Raw genomic sequence first — 15,166 nt, forward strand, 5'->3', positions numbered from 1 at the left:
GAAGTTGGGAAGCTGGGAAGTTTTGTGCTTGCACTGAAAGCGAGTAGAATCAAGGTATAAAAGGCTGAACTGATCTGTACTGATACACTTTCATGTTGTTTTGCATGTACCTGTAAGAGGGCTGTCTAACAACAAATCTGTTTTAGAAAATTTTACGTTTAGAAAATGTGCCTTTTTTCATAGTGCTCATAAGGACTAAGAGCAGTTGTGGACTTCTAGTTCTGTGTCCCAAATACATTTAAACTTTTTTTTAATACCATGCTAGCTTTTCTGTTTTTACCATAACTGTATGTTACTCAAACTAAAGAATTCAGTGTGTGTTCTTTCTTTTGTTTTCAAATGAGGCTATGAAAATTTTCCTTCATTTGTCTTTACCTCACCTACATACACATATCCCACCTCTCCCACTCCACACACTTGTCCACTTCCTACTTTCTCCTCAAGTCATAAATGAAGGCTAAGTAGAGCAATTTTAAATACTGGGATTTCTTTGCCATACACATCATATTTGTAAAGATTGCTTGTTAAAAAGTCATCTACTGTGGTACATTGCTTTCTAGAATGATGTGAAACATGACTGCTTTCTTAAGCAATAAATTGTCAGATGGAATACATAAGCAGACACGGTATCTCACTGGTGAACACTGACTATTCAATTCCTTCACTAGCAGTTGAACTTCCTATTTATAGCTCATGCTTTGTAAATCAGAATTCTCTCTTTTAATGGATGAAATATCCTAAATATTCCATCTAAAAGCATATTGCTTTTTCCATGTATTATTCATTGAAGTTTAACAACTTTCACAATCAGTCTTAGGAAATCAGTGTTCTAATGTTTAGTGTGAGTGTGAGACTAACCTTGCTCTAGACCTGCTGCCTGTCAATCAAATGTCACTCACAGATGCCCCTGAACAATTCTCTTCTCTAATTAGAGGAGAAAAAGTAACAGTTTAGATTTGTCTGTGGACTTCAGTGCTGGCAGATGTAAGTTGTTGTTATGCTTTTTTTTTTTTTCTTTTTTTTCTTTTCCCCATTCATTAGACTGTTAAACTTTAAGTATAAAACAGACTAGACTGCTTTTGAACTTTTTAGTTAAAACTTACATTACTCCATGAGGAGAGGCGCATTGTGGCATTATGTGCATTATTTTATGGAAGATCATTATTTCAGCTGATTTTTATTACCACAAAGAAATATTTAAAGCATTTTTTTTCACATGAAGTTTTAATGTAATTAAGGTTATGTTTCTGTTAAGATATGTTAATAAGCAGTACACTCTCAATATGGGCACATAGGTATGAATATTCAGAATTCAGTATACATTAAGTTACTGCATTTTAATAAAAATGGATTCTTAGGTGCATTGGCAATTTAGTCTGAAACTGCCTCCTACCTTAGAGAAAAGTCTCGGGAATGGTAAATCCAGGTTATTTTTTTACTATCCCGAGGAAAGCCCCTAGCTATCCTTATATACTTTCAATCATGTTAATATTGCAGTTGCTTTTATTTGAAGAGTAAAAGGGAGCAGAGACGAAGTCATTTTTCAAGCTTATAATTCCATGCCAGTTACAAATCTTTCTTAGTTTTACCTGTTGCTTAGCTTTGTAGGGGTGCACACCTCTAAACATTTTAAAAGAGCAAAAAGAAATCAGATACAATTGGGGTATTGCTCAAGGCCTTTACCTAGGGTTATTTTAAGTGTGTTTCTTACACGTTACATAAAAGAGAGAAAATCACACTATTTTGCATTGTTTCTGCTCACATGATGTGTGATCCTTTTCATCATTCTTTCTACCTATGTTGCTTCAAGCAACTGGCTTTGGTTTTTCATAGGGGACAGAATGTTATCTGCTCTGTTTTGTTATCTGCAGTCGCTCAAAATCCTCTTCAGATGAAAATCTCCCACCTGCACCTTTGTACTCAAGGTCCAAGCACAAATATTCCTGCTGTGATCTCTTCTGCCACTTCAATTGCTTTTCCTTTTTATATGCTTATATGTTGCAAAGCAAGCTTACACGTGCCTAGGCCTGGGGTCTGCAACCTGGGTGCCCTGCATGACCCAAAGTCAAATGTATTTCAGTTGGGTTATTAAATTTACCTAATTGGAAGAATAGTCTCACTACTTTCACTAGTATTGCTTATGGACAATTCCATAGATGGAAGAAGTGTGTGATCTGACCAGCACATTCCAAGATCTTGCAAGTTCAAAGAAGGTAATACAAGACAAACAGGAATTTTACAGAGAAGGAAATGAAAAGTCATAATGATACTCCTAGCAGGTGGTCATAAGCTGAGAATATAGGAGTGGTAGTCGTTCAGAGGTTATATTTAAGGAAAAATTGTATTAAGTCTGATCAGATTATTGATACTACAATAACTGTTACTGGGAAAAAATAAAATAATTTGCAAGGAGTCACAGAGTTGCAATATATACCTCTTTCTGTGTCTGACTTGAATAGAAGTGAAAAGAAAACAAAACAAAAACACACACTGGATCTTAAAGGAAAGGCATGTTCTCCTAGAAGGTGCCTAATAGCTGCATTCTTCCATCTGTAACTCATGAGTTACTTTGTTGGAGTACACTATATAGACCAAGCATGTCTGTGAATACACTGCCTGATATGCTAGCTTGCTTTTTATAAACATGCACCCACAAGCAGCCACTAGATTTGATGAATCTTATTATTCTTAATTTTGTAGGTATTGCAGTTAGAACTCATGAAGATGTCCTTTCCATGGCTAGCTCAGTGTCAAAGAATGCAGTATTACTAAGTAAAGTAGCTCCTACACATCTTTTTCTTATTCCTAATAGCCACTTTAAATCTAACTTTAAAGTTAGATTAACTTGTATTTTTCTGAAGATTAAATAGTTCAGTTTGATTATATGAACAGCATGGAGAAAGCAGGGGGAATAGGAAAAAATGGGATCAATGGGAGTTCTCAACAAATGCAGCAGGTCATTGATACTGCTAGGATCATCACCAACAATTTACATTTTTATTCCCTTGAATTATGAGGTATCTTGCAAGGCAGTGTAAGGTTTTCCCTGGGCATCTTAATACTTTTATCTTCCTCTTTCTCTCTCTTTTTTTTCCCTGCATTATACGTGGTTAGTTATTCAGGAACCTCCTAGAACAGACAGCAGTAGAAGCAGAGGGGAAAGACATGCTGTTTACCTGACTTGCAGTCAGCTGGTAAAAGCTTTGATGAAGTTTCCATTATGAGTAGACTTGTGAGACAGAGACTGACCAAATCTACACCCATCTTTGTGAATGATTTTTGTATTTTCTATTTTTTTTAATATATAAAAAAATCATGTAAAATTACACTTAAAAAAAAAAAAAAAAAGAAAAGAAAAAAAGCCATTTTTAGACTTTAGTTGAAAGTGTAAAATACACAGTTTAGACAAGTAGTTCAGATGTTAGACAACACCAAAACTTCTAAAATGACCTGTTACATTCTAGGCATCCAGAGAATTCCCAGAAATCAGGGCTGGAAACACAACTAATAGTTCAGAGTTGTCATCCCAGTGTGCAGGGATGACTTCAATAGACAGTCATGTAATAGTACTTGGCTACTGTAGCAAAAGTGAAAACTTTGGTTCACTCTGACTTTCATTTTTATTCAAAAAATGCAAAATGGAAACCAAATGAAACTTCTAAAGCTTTACCAGGCTTGACATGGAATTGTTGGTATTTATGTGGATTCTATTTAAAGTAAAAGGTCATGCCAGACATTCTTGAAATTCAGTCCTGACTGAAAATATTTGACAGCTACAGTAAACCTTTCTCTGTTTTCGGGTTTGTGATCAGAAATTTAAATGTTTAAATTCAAAATTGGATCCTAGATGCTGCACTGAAAGACAAAGGGTTTGTTCAGGTTTCTTAATTTTTGTTTGTTTGGTTGGTTGGTGGAAAGCATGTGTAAGTCAACAGAGCAACATATATTTCCATTTCCATCATATCAAGGTGATTTGCATAATGTGTTTCATCTCTCCTTGATGATAGTGAACATTTTTTTTCTGTCCCTTCCCTTCCCTTCCCTTCCCTTCCCTTCCCTTCCCTTCCCTTCCCTTCCCTTCCCTTCCCTTCCCTTCCCTTCCCTTCCTTCCCTTCCCTTCCCTTCCCTTCCCTTCCCTTCCCTTCCCTTCCCTTCCCTTCCCTTCCCTTCCCTTCCCTTCCCTTCCCTTCCCTTCCCTTCCCTTCCCTTCCCTTCCCTTCCCTTCCCTTCCCTTCCCTGATAGGATCTCCCCTATTGTAGTTCTTTCAGAAAAGACAAATTAAGCAGACTGTGTTTTATAATATAATAATATACCTATATAATATATGTATAAATATATAATATATGTGTATATATATATATATAATTGCTCTTAAATATATAATTGCTCTAATGAGCCAAACATTTTCAGGACATATTCAAGCTATCCAAGAGCTATAATAGAATATATAGGTCATAAGAAATGCATTTTTTGTTTGTTTTATACTTTGGATTATCCATTAATATGCAGTCAGGAAAATGACTTTTCCTCCTGGGTAGAATTTTGTGGAGCACACTAGAACTCAGGCTTCCCTCACATAGTCAGTTAGTGTACAGTAGTATTTTAATCTCTGGTACTAGATGCCTGGTCAATGTTAAAAGTCCTGGACCTCGAAAGTCCAGCAAGCTCAAACGTTCTCCAAACTGTTTCAATCTTACAGTCAGAATACTGATGTGTATTGCCAGACCATTTATTTTAAGACAACTTTTAATTTGCCTTAATTCTTAAGTCAGTTGTTTGTAAATGAAGACAACATATGTAGTGGAATAATCCAGAATCCAAAAAGAAGATTCCTACTAACTGTTATGATAAAATATCTGTTTGCTTCTGTGACCTTTGGATCAGGCAAAGAGTTTGTACGTGACAGTAACTTTATTTCACTTCATAGTTTCTTTTAAAAGTAAAACAACCAGTTTTGTTTTGTCATGTACACCTGGGAACAGATACAAACCATAAATACATACAAAAAAAAAAAAAAAGTGCAGCTTAACTTCTCTAAGCTGTTCAGAGATATTAAATAAATATACTGGGGCAGGTGGTAGGACAGGAACTCATACTGAATAGCTCGTTGTCGTGGTTTAACCCGGCCGGCAGCTAAACACCACGCAGCCGTTCGCTCACCCTCCCCCCTCCCTCTCTGGGACGGGGGAGAGAAATGGAAAGTGAAGCCCGTGAGTTGAGATAAAGACAGTTTAATAAGACAGGAAAATAATAATAACAGAATAATAATAACAATAATAATAATAATGATACAATGGTGATAATAGGAAAATAATAATAATATGTACAAACAAGTGATGCACAATGCAATTGCTCACCACCCGCTGACCGATGCCCAGCCTAACCCCAAGCAGTCCGGCCCCCTCCCCCCGGCTAGCCACCCCTATATATTGTTTAGCATGACGTCAGATGGTATGGAATACCCCTTTGGCTAGTTTGGGTCACCTGTCCTGGGTCTGTCCCCTCCCAGCTCTTACTGCACCCCCAGCCTGCCTGTTGGCAGGACAGAGCAAAAGGCTGAGATGTCCTTGGCTTGGTATAAGCACTGCTCTGCAACAATTAAAACATCGGGGTGTTATCAGCACTCTTCTCATCCTAAGTCAAAACACAGCATTCCACCAGCTACTAGGAAGAAAATTAATTCTGTTCTAACTGAAACCAGGACACTCGTGAAAGTAGGAAAGGAACAGTATTTGAATGTAATGGCACGGTGTATTCTGTTTTGTGTTATATCAACTTTTTTGTTCTTTCATCAGTTTTGTAATGTTATACCAAAAATGTATCTGCATGGTATTTTAGAGCTTAGTGGGGTTTGCATTTGGAAATACTACTCTAATATCTACCTTGCCACAGTGCTTTGGTGGATCAGTGCCCATAAGCCACTGCACGCCTCTTCAGCCTCTGCAGCGAGGGGAAGCACTGAAGTGGCTTTTCTGCAAGGGGTGACAGTGCTTTTGAACTCTTAGGTATGGGGAAGGAAGGCTATTGTCAGAAGAGGGTAAAATACACTGGAGGGGCAAACTTCCCATTTTCCCTTGTATTTATGATTTCAGGCAGAAGAAAAATATAAAAATAAATAAAAAAAAAAAAAAAAAAAAAAAGAAAGCGAAAGGAAAAAAAATGAAAAAGAAAACACCTTTCTATTGAAAAAAACAGGTGTTGGTTTTTGAGAGTTGAATGGGAGATGAGTTACATTAACAATCAACTTCTTGGTGCATAAGTATTCAGTGCCAGTATCATGAAGCAAAGGTGATCTCAGTAACAATTCAGGGGAAAAATAAATAAATAAAAGCCCACACACTTTGTGGAAAGAAAAAAATTGCAGGGGTAGTTATCATTACTGCAGTGCAATATTTGGCATCAGAACCTCTGGCTCCTTCAGAAAGAGGTAGAACCTGCTGTCTGAAGCACTGGGGAGAAATTCCAACTTCACTGAAGTCAGTGACAAAGACACTTGTGCAAAGATACCTAAAACTGTAGAGTCCTGTATAGAGGTGAACAGAAATGAAAACCTTGCACTAGGTAAATGGTACCCAGGCTCTTTAATTTGATGCTGTTTCAAGTTTCCTAAGTAAAAGGAAAAAAAATGAACAAAACTATGCCAAAATACCTGGTCCAAGCTTTCAAACACTTCTCTGTATATAGTTATTTAATTTATAATTTGCATTGTAATCTGTATTGACCCAATTAATATTCTAGAATTTGCTAGTGAATAGTCATCAAGAACATCATTTTCCTTTAGAATTTAGAATTTCCTTTAGAATTGCCTCTCAGAAAAGCCACTTTCCATGGCTTGAATTGTTAGTATAAATAGTAAACAAGGCCCTTTCATGGTCATTTTGGTGATCCCTCTTCTCCCTCTTCTCTCTCTCTCTTTTTTTTTTTTTTTTTTTTTTTATGGGGGGGGTTGGGGGGGTCATAAATTCATCTGTAGTGTGAAATGGAAGGGGAAAAAAGAGGAGATGGGAGGATAGGCGTGCATTCTCTTCCTCTTCTCCAGACTCTTCATGCTCTGTGCTTTCTTCTTTCTCCTTTTTAATTGTTGTTCCTATTACCTATCTTTCTTCTTTATCACACCTTCATTAATTAAAGATGTTTAAACTTCCCCTTTCTCTTTCCCTCTTATTCCATTTTCTTTTGTCATTATCCAAAGTTGTAAATTCACATCCTGTTCTCTACTCTGTTCCTTTTCTTGCCATAACTTTGTTTCAAACCCGCTCTCTGTCCTAACTCAGCATTTTAAAAATGCATATTTTTCTCCTCTTCTCTCCTTCTTTTAAAGTGTTGATACCATATTCACACAGCAGGGACGTGCAAAGTGGGGACAGTGATAGCAAATGAGGAAGGAAGCTTTTAAATCCATGAAATGACAAAGCAGCAGGTATCTGCAAATGAATGTGGTTGTACCTGAATTCTGTCTCCATCCTGGGACCAATATGGTAGAGAAGCACACTATGAAAACACTGCATGCACAGTCCATCAGCAGTTTATGCTGTTCCTTTTAGCTTTGGGCCATTCCAGCCTAACTCAGAAGTGATGGAGCTAAGTCAGCCTAATTCTCCACATAATAAGAGTTTACTTCTAGGCCTAATAAACCATAACTCTTATGCTTTGTGTCTTGCTGCCTAAAAAGTATTGCTACCCTAAAAAATGTGTTCTTTTCTAATGGGAAGAAAAATAGGGGGTATAATGGAAACCCCAAGAAAGAGTGTAAAAGGAAAACAGTACAATTAATAGAAACAAAACTTTAAAATCATTTCTCTTGCTGAATGTGTATTTAAAAAAAGGGGAATATACCACAATAATCATCCAGGTTTTTTGCCTTCAGCCTGTCTGAGGCCATGTGGTTTGGAGATCTGATCACTAGTCCGAAAAGGAAAGGCTGTGTGCAAGATTTCTGGGGTGTTTTTTCCTGGAAAAGGTGAGAGGACAAAAGCAGAAATCTATGACATATACTTTATGCCTTATAAGGAAAATATTCATCTATCTATCTATCTACCTATCTGTCTATCTTTCTACGTATATATACAGAGAACAATATGTTTCAAGCTATCGCTAAATTTATTTGGAAGGTGGTATTTATTTAATTTAATTTTCTGAGGGTTAGGTTAAAAAGTTTAAATTTAATATACAGTTTGAACTAAGTGAATAGGATTTTCTTTTTTGTTTTGCCTGTTCACATTCACTGTTCAGTATTTTCTGGTGTTATGCATGATATTTCCATCAGTGATGATAATTCTGCCTATCTGGAGACAGGACAATGCCAAAGCAGAAGATAGAGTTTGAACATTCAAACAGCATTTTGTAACAATCATGCTTGCTTAATATACTTCAAAACATTCCATGTTGTACAGTGTCTGTGTAATTTCAAAACCATTCCTAAACTGATATTTTGAGTGAGCACAAGTAGCTGGCTTCTTGTTGTAATAACCAGTCATTACTTTTTCATTTGTGTTTGTTTTGTCTTCCAGTACTCGTATTCTCTGTAGTGTGAGCTTTGGTTGCTTCTCTTTCAAACCACTGCCTCTTTCCTTTCCTTTCCTTTCCTTTCCTTTCCTTTCCTTTCCTTTCCTTTCCTTTCCTTTCCTTTCCTTTCCTTTCCTTTCCTTTCCTTTCCTTTCCTTTCCTTTCCTTTCCTTTCCTTTCCTTTCCTTTCCTTTCCTTTCCTTTCCTTTCCTTTCCTTTCCTTTCCTTTCCTTTCCTTTCCTTTCCTTTCCTTTCCTTTCCTTTCCTTTCCAGCTTCCATTCCATTTTCTTTTAAAAACAGGGCAGTCCTTTGACAATTTTCATTATTTTTATTTTATTTTATTTTATTTTATTTTATTTTATTTTATTTTATTTTATTTTATTTTATTTTATTTTATTTTATTTTATTTTATTTTATTTTATTTTTTATTTTATTTTATTTTATTTATTTTATTTTATTTTATTTTATTTTAATTTTTCATCAGTGTAACTAAAACAGTTTTCTGATTATGTTGACTTTTAAGAAACATTAATTTGCACTTTTACAAGCATCACTAGAGGGCAGTGTTGATTAAATTAGCGTATAGATCAACAGGTGCACTCTAGCACTCTACGGAAACTTGAAGGCAGCAAAGCCTCAAATATAAATATCCTTGCACTGTTAATAAATGATCGTGGCAGTCATGCCCATTTTCCATCACATCTTATATGTAAAAAGTAATAGCCATCTTAATCTCCATGTGTATTAGATATTGTTACATGTAATTTAATGCAGGTGAATTCTGTGAAATTTTTGTAAAAAGGAAAGTGCATGGAGGTTGTTAGAGAGTAGAAGGCACTGAAGCTGTAAACTATCATTTATATTCATGACCTTATTAGAAATAACAAAGTTTTTTTGTTTTTGTTTTGTTTTGGTAATAAAAATAAACATAGGTTTATTCATATGTTGTTCTCAAGGAAAATGTTTGCTGTGAAAAATAAATATCTTCTAATTCATTAACTGTTTCCTTGAAAATTCTCAGTGCAGAACATTTTAAAGTAATAGGCAGCAAAGATTACCAGGACTGTATATTAAGACATTAACTCATTTGTTCTTATTGATTTACAGGTCTCCTGACAAATGCAGCAACACAGAATCCTCGTAGGAGTGGTTTAGGCTCTGTGTGAGCTACTTAACTTAGTCAAGTTTCACTGCTGTGGATCATCATCCGTTCTATGTCATCAACTCAACTGTCTGTATCTCTGTATCTCATGAAAGACAACATAATTCCTCTACATTATGAGCTAAAGTTTGTTCTACCATACTAAAGATCGCTGGACTAAGGAATACAGAAAAAAAGAGATATGCTTGGGCATTAGCAATACAAAAAAGTTCATGGTTAACGTTTCATCTGCGTGATACACCACTACTGGACTTGCTGTTATCTACATGTTTTAATCCGAAGAGTCTGCTACAATGAAGAGTATCATCCCAATCAGCCTTAGAGAAGACTGTTTTGCCTATGGGAGGACACTGAGGTGCAAAAGAGAAACTCTTCTTGTGCCCTAAACTGTCTGAATTGCTTTTATTTTCTTATACTTTCAATATATACAATAGACCAAAGAGCAAAATCTATTTTAAAGTGGACACAATCTTACTGTTAACAGAGTTATGTCGTTAAATTGTAGGGGGGTATCCACAAAGACAAGATTCCAGCTTTCACAAAGCTGAGCTGTTGTCCGGCAGAAGTCTTTATGGAAAGCTGCAGTAAAAACTAACCCAGAGACCAGCTCTTGAAATGCCACTTTCGAGAGAACATAATGGAGCACTGAGAGGAAATGACCTATGTTTGAAAAACTTGGACAAAAAGAACACAAACTGTCTACATGGCACCTTTATTCCTCTGTACTTAGATTGACTTTCTCGTACTAAAATCATTTTCAGTTTTAACCAGTTAAACATGCCTCTTCTACAGTTCCATTTTTGATAGTTAAAGTTGGATAATACAGTATTTGCAAAGAGCATGTTTGGTCATCTGTGGCCTATGTCTCATCTGATACACCATTTAGCACCAGAAAGCAAATTAAAGAGAAAACAAAAGTAACACTTGTTTGAAAGAGATCATTAAATGTATTTTGAAAAGCCTAAAGTTATATATTTAACAGTTTTTATATGTTGTATATTTGTAGAAAATCCTATTTAACAATTAACGTGATAACTCTGACAGTCATGACAAGTTGTTCAGAGTTAAGTTGTGTTTTATTACTTCAGTTGTCTCTGAAGTGACTGGTGTCGTTTGCTTTCTTCCATTGGGACATTCTGGATGTGAAGCATGACCAGAGAGGACTGTGTAGAAAAAGCAAAGAATAATGTTGTTTATATTACATAAATGCATTCAACCATTGCACTGTTGGAAGGCATTTTTTATTTTATTTTTAATTTTATTTTTTTGTCTTTATGTACTGATAAAAATAGAGTGTAAAATATTTTACTCATTGCTCTTCATAGCAAGGTTTGTTTCTCTCTCTCTCTCCTACTTTTATGTAATACAGTCTAAGGGTCTGTTTGCAGCCTGTTCCTCGATCCCATTTTCAGTGTTTTACCTCATTGTTAGAAAGTCCACTGTTTCAGCATTATCGGTTAGTGAAAATTTAGCAAAGATGAGGGGAAAAATATGATAAACCAGAGAAACAAACAAACAAAACTTGCTCCCTTTTACTATATCTTTTTATGTGTAAGTTTCGTACATACCGGTATGATGCACTCAAGAAGGAAGCTTCATTTCTTCCTGGCAAATGTATTAAGGTTTCAAGTATACTACCTAATACTACAATTAACTTTTAGTATTATGCTACTTCTATGCTACTAAAGAAAAATATATAGAGATTGTTCAAGTGACCATAGATGAAAGGTTCAAAAATGAAAAGTTGATTAAAGAATTTTTTAAATGCCTGTTCTAATACAGGCCTCTTCTTACTTAATTAAGAGGTTACAGGAAAGATGAACTATAGATGATTTTGTCTTCAAGTAAAATAAATATATACAAATTATTATTTAATCTTAGGATTTTGACTAGTGTCAAGGTAGCAATTAAAGCCCAGCCACTTGACAAGTGTTATGGACTGACTGCACTATAAATGACCAATGTCAGGTTTAAAATGTCATGCAATAAATGATGGTAAATACATTTACTGTATATGTAGACCTCAAGAGCCAGATCCCTCACTCTACCAACTCTCTGTTTTGATTTAATTTAAAGGGAGTGTAGTAGCCTTATTTAGTTAACACACAACAATTAAAGATGTTACATCATTTTTTTGTTGCTTTACAGTATTCAGTTTTGTGTTGGTTCAGCTAAATTATGAAAAATAAAGAAAATCCTTTTATAAGTGAGACTTTTGTTCCCTGAGCATGACATCATCAAAGGAGTTTCACCAGGTGATTATTAAGGTGGGAGCATTGAGAGGAAGACGTAGCAATGGAATGTGAAAATGAGGACATGGGTCATGTTTTGAAACTGAAGTTTTACCCTTCCTTTTTCAGGTGCTGGGTACATTCATTCCGGTGTGCCCAGTTACAGATCAGATAAAGGCCATTCATCCTCTGGAAACCAGATCCCAACAGAGGATCTAAGAATGGACATCTATAACCTTTATAACTAAATTCATAGCTTACAGTCAGTTCTGAATATCCTTAATTATGTCTTTGTTTTCTTTGTACTTCAAATGCTCAATGAAAAATAAGACATTGTTTACGTGGGCTATGCTGTACAAGAAATATCAAAGACAAAAAAGGTTGGGATTGTTCATCAAAGACCAGTTCAATTTTCTGAGTCTCCTGTGTGCAACAGACACCTCAAGACACTTCGAATGTTTTTATACTCCACCTCTGCCCCCTCCGAACCCCCCCCCCCAAAAAAAAAAAAAATTAAATTAACAAAATATACTGTCTGCCTTTATCACTGTGAATTACTAGCCTAAGAGCAGTGGTGAAATGTTTGTCTCTCAGGAACAATATGTTTTCAGAATATTGTGAACTTCTAATTTTACAAAACTAGGTTACATAAAAAAGTGTTTGTTTCTGAAAGTATTTTATGTGCCTCTTCCAAAGCAAAATTTTAAACACAGAGGGAAGTGTCTTCATAGTCTTCATTTCTCAGCATGGCCACAAGTAACTTTTTCAAAACACACTTGAAAGGTAACAGAATAATATAGAAAATCATATAATAGACTGAAAACAAGCTCTGGAAATGTAGTAAGCCCTTAAACAGTTTTTAGAAAAAAAGCTTCTTTATTGCTTTCTGTTAGTCCAGGTGAGGTCAGATGTAACTAGTGTTTGAAACACCTGGGATATCAAATGTAGCAAATATTAATACTCTATAGCAATCAGTATGACACATCATTTTCCAATTTCATAATTATGCTTTTAGCTTATTTTGTCTCTGGACAATTCATTTCTTCTCTGCAGTAGCTCAGGTTTTATGCATGCAATGTACTCAATCATTCACTTGTTTATAGAAACTGTACCCACATGCTATTGCATAAATCTTTAACTCAGACACTTACTATCTAATATGGCCTATTCATCACAATTGTGAGTGCAATTAGAGTTTCCAGAAGAAAATAAAGAATTCAACATCATGTCTGAAGAACCTATATGAGGAACAGCTGAACTAGAAGCCAGTAAATTGATTGGTTGAAAGGAAAATCACAATGCCTACAGCCTATGCCATTGAACTAGAGTAAAGAAAAAGCACAAGCCAACACTGAGTATAGACACAAACCAGGAGGAAAAAAAAAAAAAAGAATATTTGTTCAAGGGAAAATAAATAAATAAATAAAAAACAAATAGAACTGTATTTTATCACATAAGCTTACATATATGCAACATTTTTCATTTTTCCCAATGAATTTATAAGAGAAAACATATACTTTTAAATCTTCTTGTATGAAGTTTAAAACTTCTAAGATTTAAAATTGTTTCAGATGAAAGATCAGATCAGTAAAGTGTTGAAAAACATCATCTAAGAAGTCTGGAATGGACTGGATGAAAACTGGTTTAGGACCACCTTGAAATAGTGAAAAATAGCCCGCTCCTAATTCCCAAAGCAATCACCAAGAGAACAGGTTTACTTAGAAAAGAATTCCTCTAGTGTCAGAACGCCTTGGAATGTGAAGGTTCACCTACACATTCCAAACTGCTTCCATACTGCTTCTCAGGGAGCACAGGCAGCAGGTTACAATCACTAAGGTTGATATGAGCCACCCTCAGCCAATATAAATTACATTAGCCTGCAGACCAGACTGTTTTTCAAGTGATTTCAAAATAGTAAAGATGAAAGTGATTTGCAGCTACCATTCATCCTCTGACTTAAAATATTTCCCAGATATCTCAACAACAGCTCCAAGTTTATCACCAGAATTAGTTAATGATTCTCTGAGAATGATTGATGCAAATAAAAGTAATTTGCTGCCTTTGTGGTGAACTCATAAAGGCCTTAAGAAGGTGGTACATATAGTTATGAAAATAAAAGAAGTCACTTGCACACTCTTCTTTTTCTTCTAGGTATGTTTTATAAATGATGCTTTCTTTTATTTATCCCGACCTCTTCAAAGAAAAATTATGTCAATGGAACATGGGAACTGTCAAACCAGTTCAGACAAGTGTTTCCTCTTGGTTGATGCCATGTCTTAACCGTAATCTTTTAAAAATTAGTACATTCTCCAGGTGGCAAAATATTGCATAACCCTCCCCGTGAATTTGTTTTACTGATCTTCTAGTTTCTGATTGGTGTGTGCTTCATACCCATGAAGAATGAAGTCTTTATATATATATATATATATATATATAATCTTACACAGTTACAGAAGTTACAACTAAGCAATTATGTTTTGACTGTTTTTTCTATTTTTTTCCTCCTCTCAATGTACATTGGCACACTGAAGGAATGGACCTCAGATTGGGATTAGACAAAAGGACGGACAGACAACAATATTCTATTCTGAATATTCTACAGCTGATATCAAGTTGGGGATTGAACAAAGAAAAGAAACCAAGAAGGAAACTGAAAAGAAAACAAGACCAGAAATGATTAAAGATTTTTCATTTCAAAGTAGCTACCTTTTTAGTATTTAATAAGTGCTAGGGGAGCCAAAAGGAGTAAAATTTGAAACAGGGAAATAAGAAATATTACTTTAACTACAGAGATGAGAATTTAACTGATAATATAGTTGTCTTCTTTTGAGATATAAATCTCATTAAAACTTGAGAGCCATGGGTAATAGATAATTGTGTAATAGATCAAAAATAAACGAAGAAATAGGAGAAAAGTGGAAGTAAATGACAGCAAGTCAAAGTAGACAGCGACTAATGATGAGCTGTTATATGGGAGGCTTAAGAGAAGTTCCTATATTTATTTACAATGTGAATGAAATATGAACAGAGGATGCATGATTTATTAGTAAATAACACAGATCAGTGAAGACATGGGAAGCCTATGAGGATCTAAAGAGAGAAAATGGGCCACAAAGTATTATAAAAAAAGGAAAAGTGAAGTAGGTGCTTCAATTTATTTCTCATTCCAGCCAAGACATTATGGCCCCAGTTATGTAAAACTTTAGAGCATGTGCAAAAAGGGGAAAAATTCTTTTGTTCTGCTGTTAAGATTGATGTTATTGTTT

The 15,166-nt window shown here is 35.2% G+C and overlaps 1 protein-coding gene across 2 annotated transcripts in view; it reads left to right on the forward strand.

Moving 5' to 3' along the window:
* TAFA5 (TAFA chemokine like family member 5) overlaps positions 1-10,890 on the forward strand; it is a 335,125-nt gene extending 324,235 nt beyond the window's left edge. Inside the window, exons 4-5 of one of the 2 annotated variants that reach the window (XR_004253833.1) lie at positions 7,869-7,961; positions 9,615-10,890. Coding sequence is in view for 1 of the 2 variants with exons in the window: in XM_032195859.1 (XP_032051750.1) it covers positions 9,615-9,623 (9 nt within the window). In the remaining variant the exon portion in view is untranslated. The remainder of the gene's footprint in view (positions 1-7,868; positions 7,962-9,614) is intronic. The other variant, XM_032195859.1, reaches the window with a different exon arrangement.
* Positions 10,891-15,166: the final 4,276 nt, after the last annotated feature.

The sequence above is a fragment of the Aythya fuligula genome, chromosome 1 (assembly GCF_009819795.1).
Source record: "Aythya fuligula isolate bAytFul2 chromosome 1, bAytFul2.pri, whole genome shotgun sequence".
NCBI lineage: Eukaryota > Metazoa > Chordata > Aves > Anseriformes > Anatidae > Aythya > Aythya fuligula.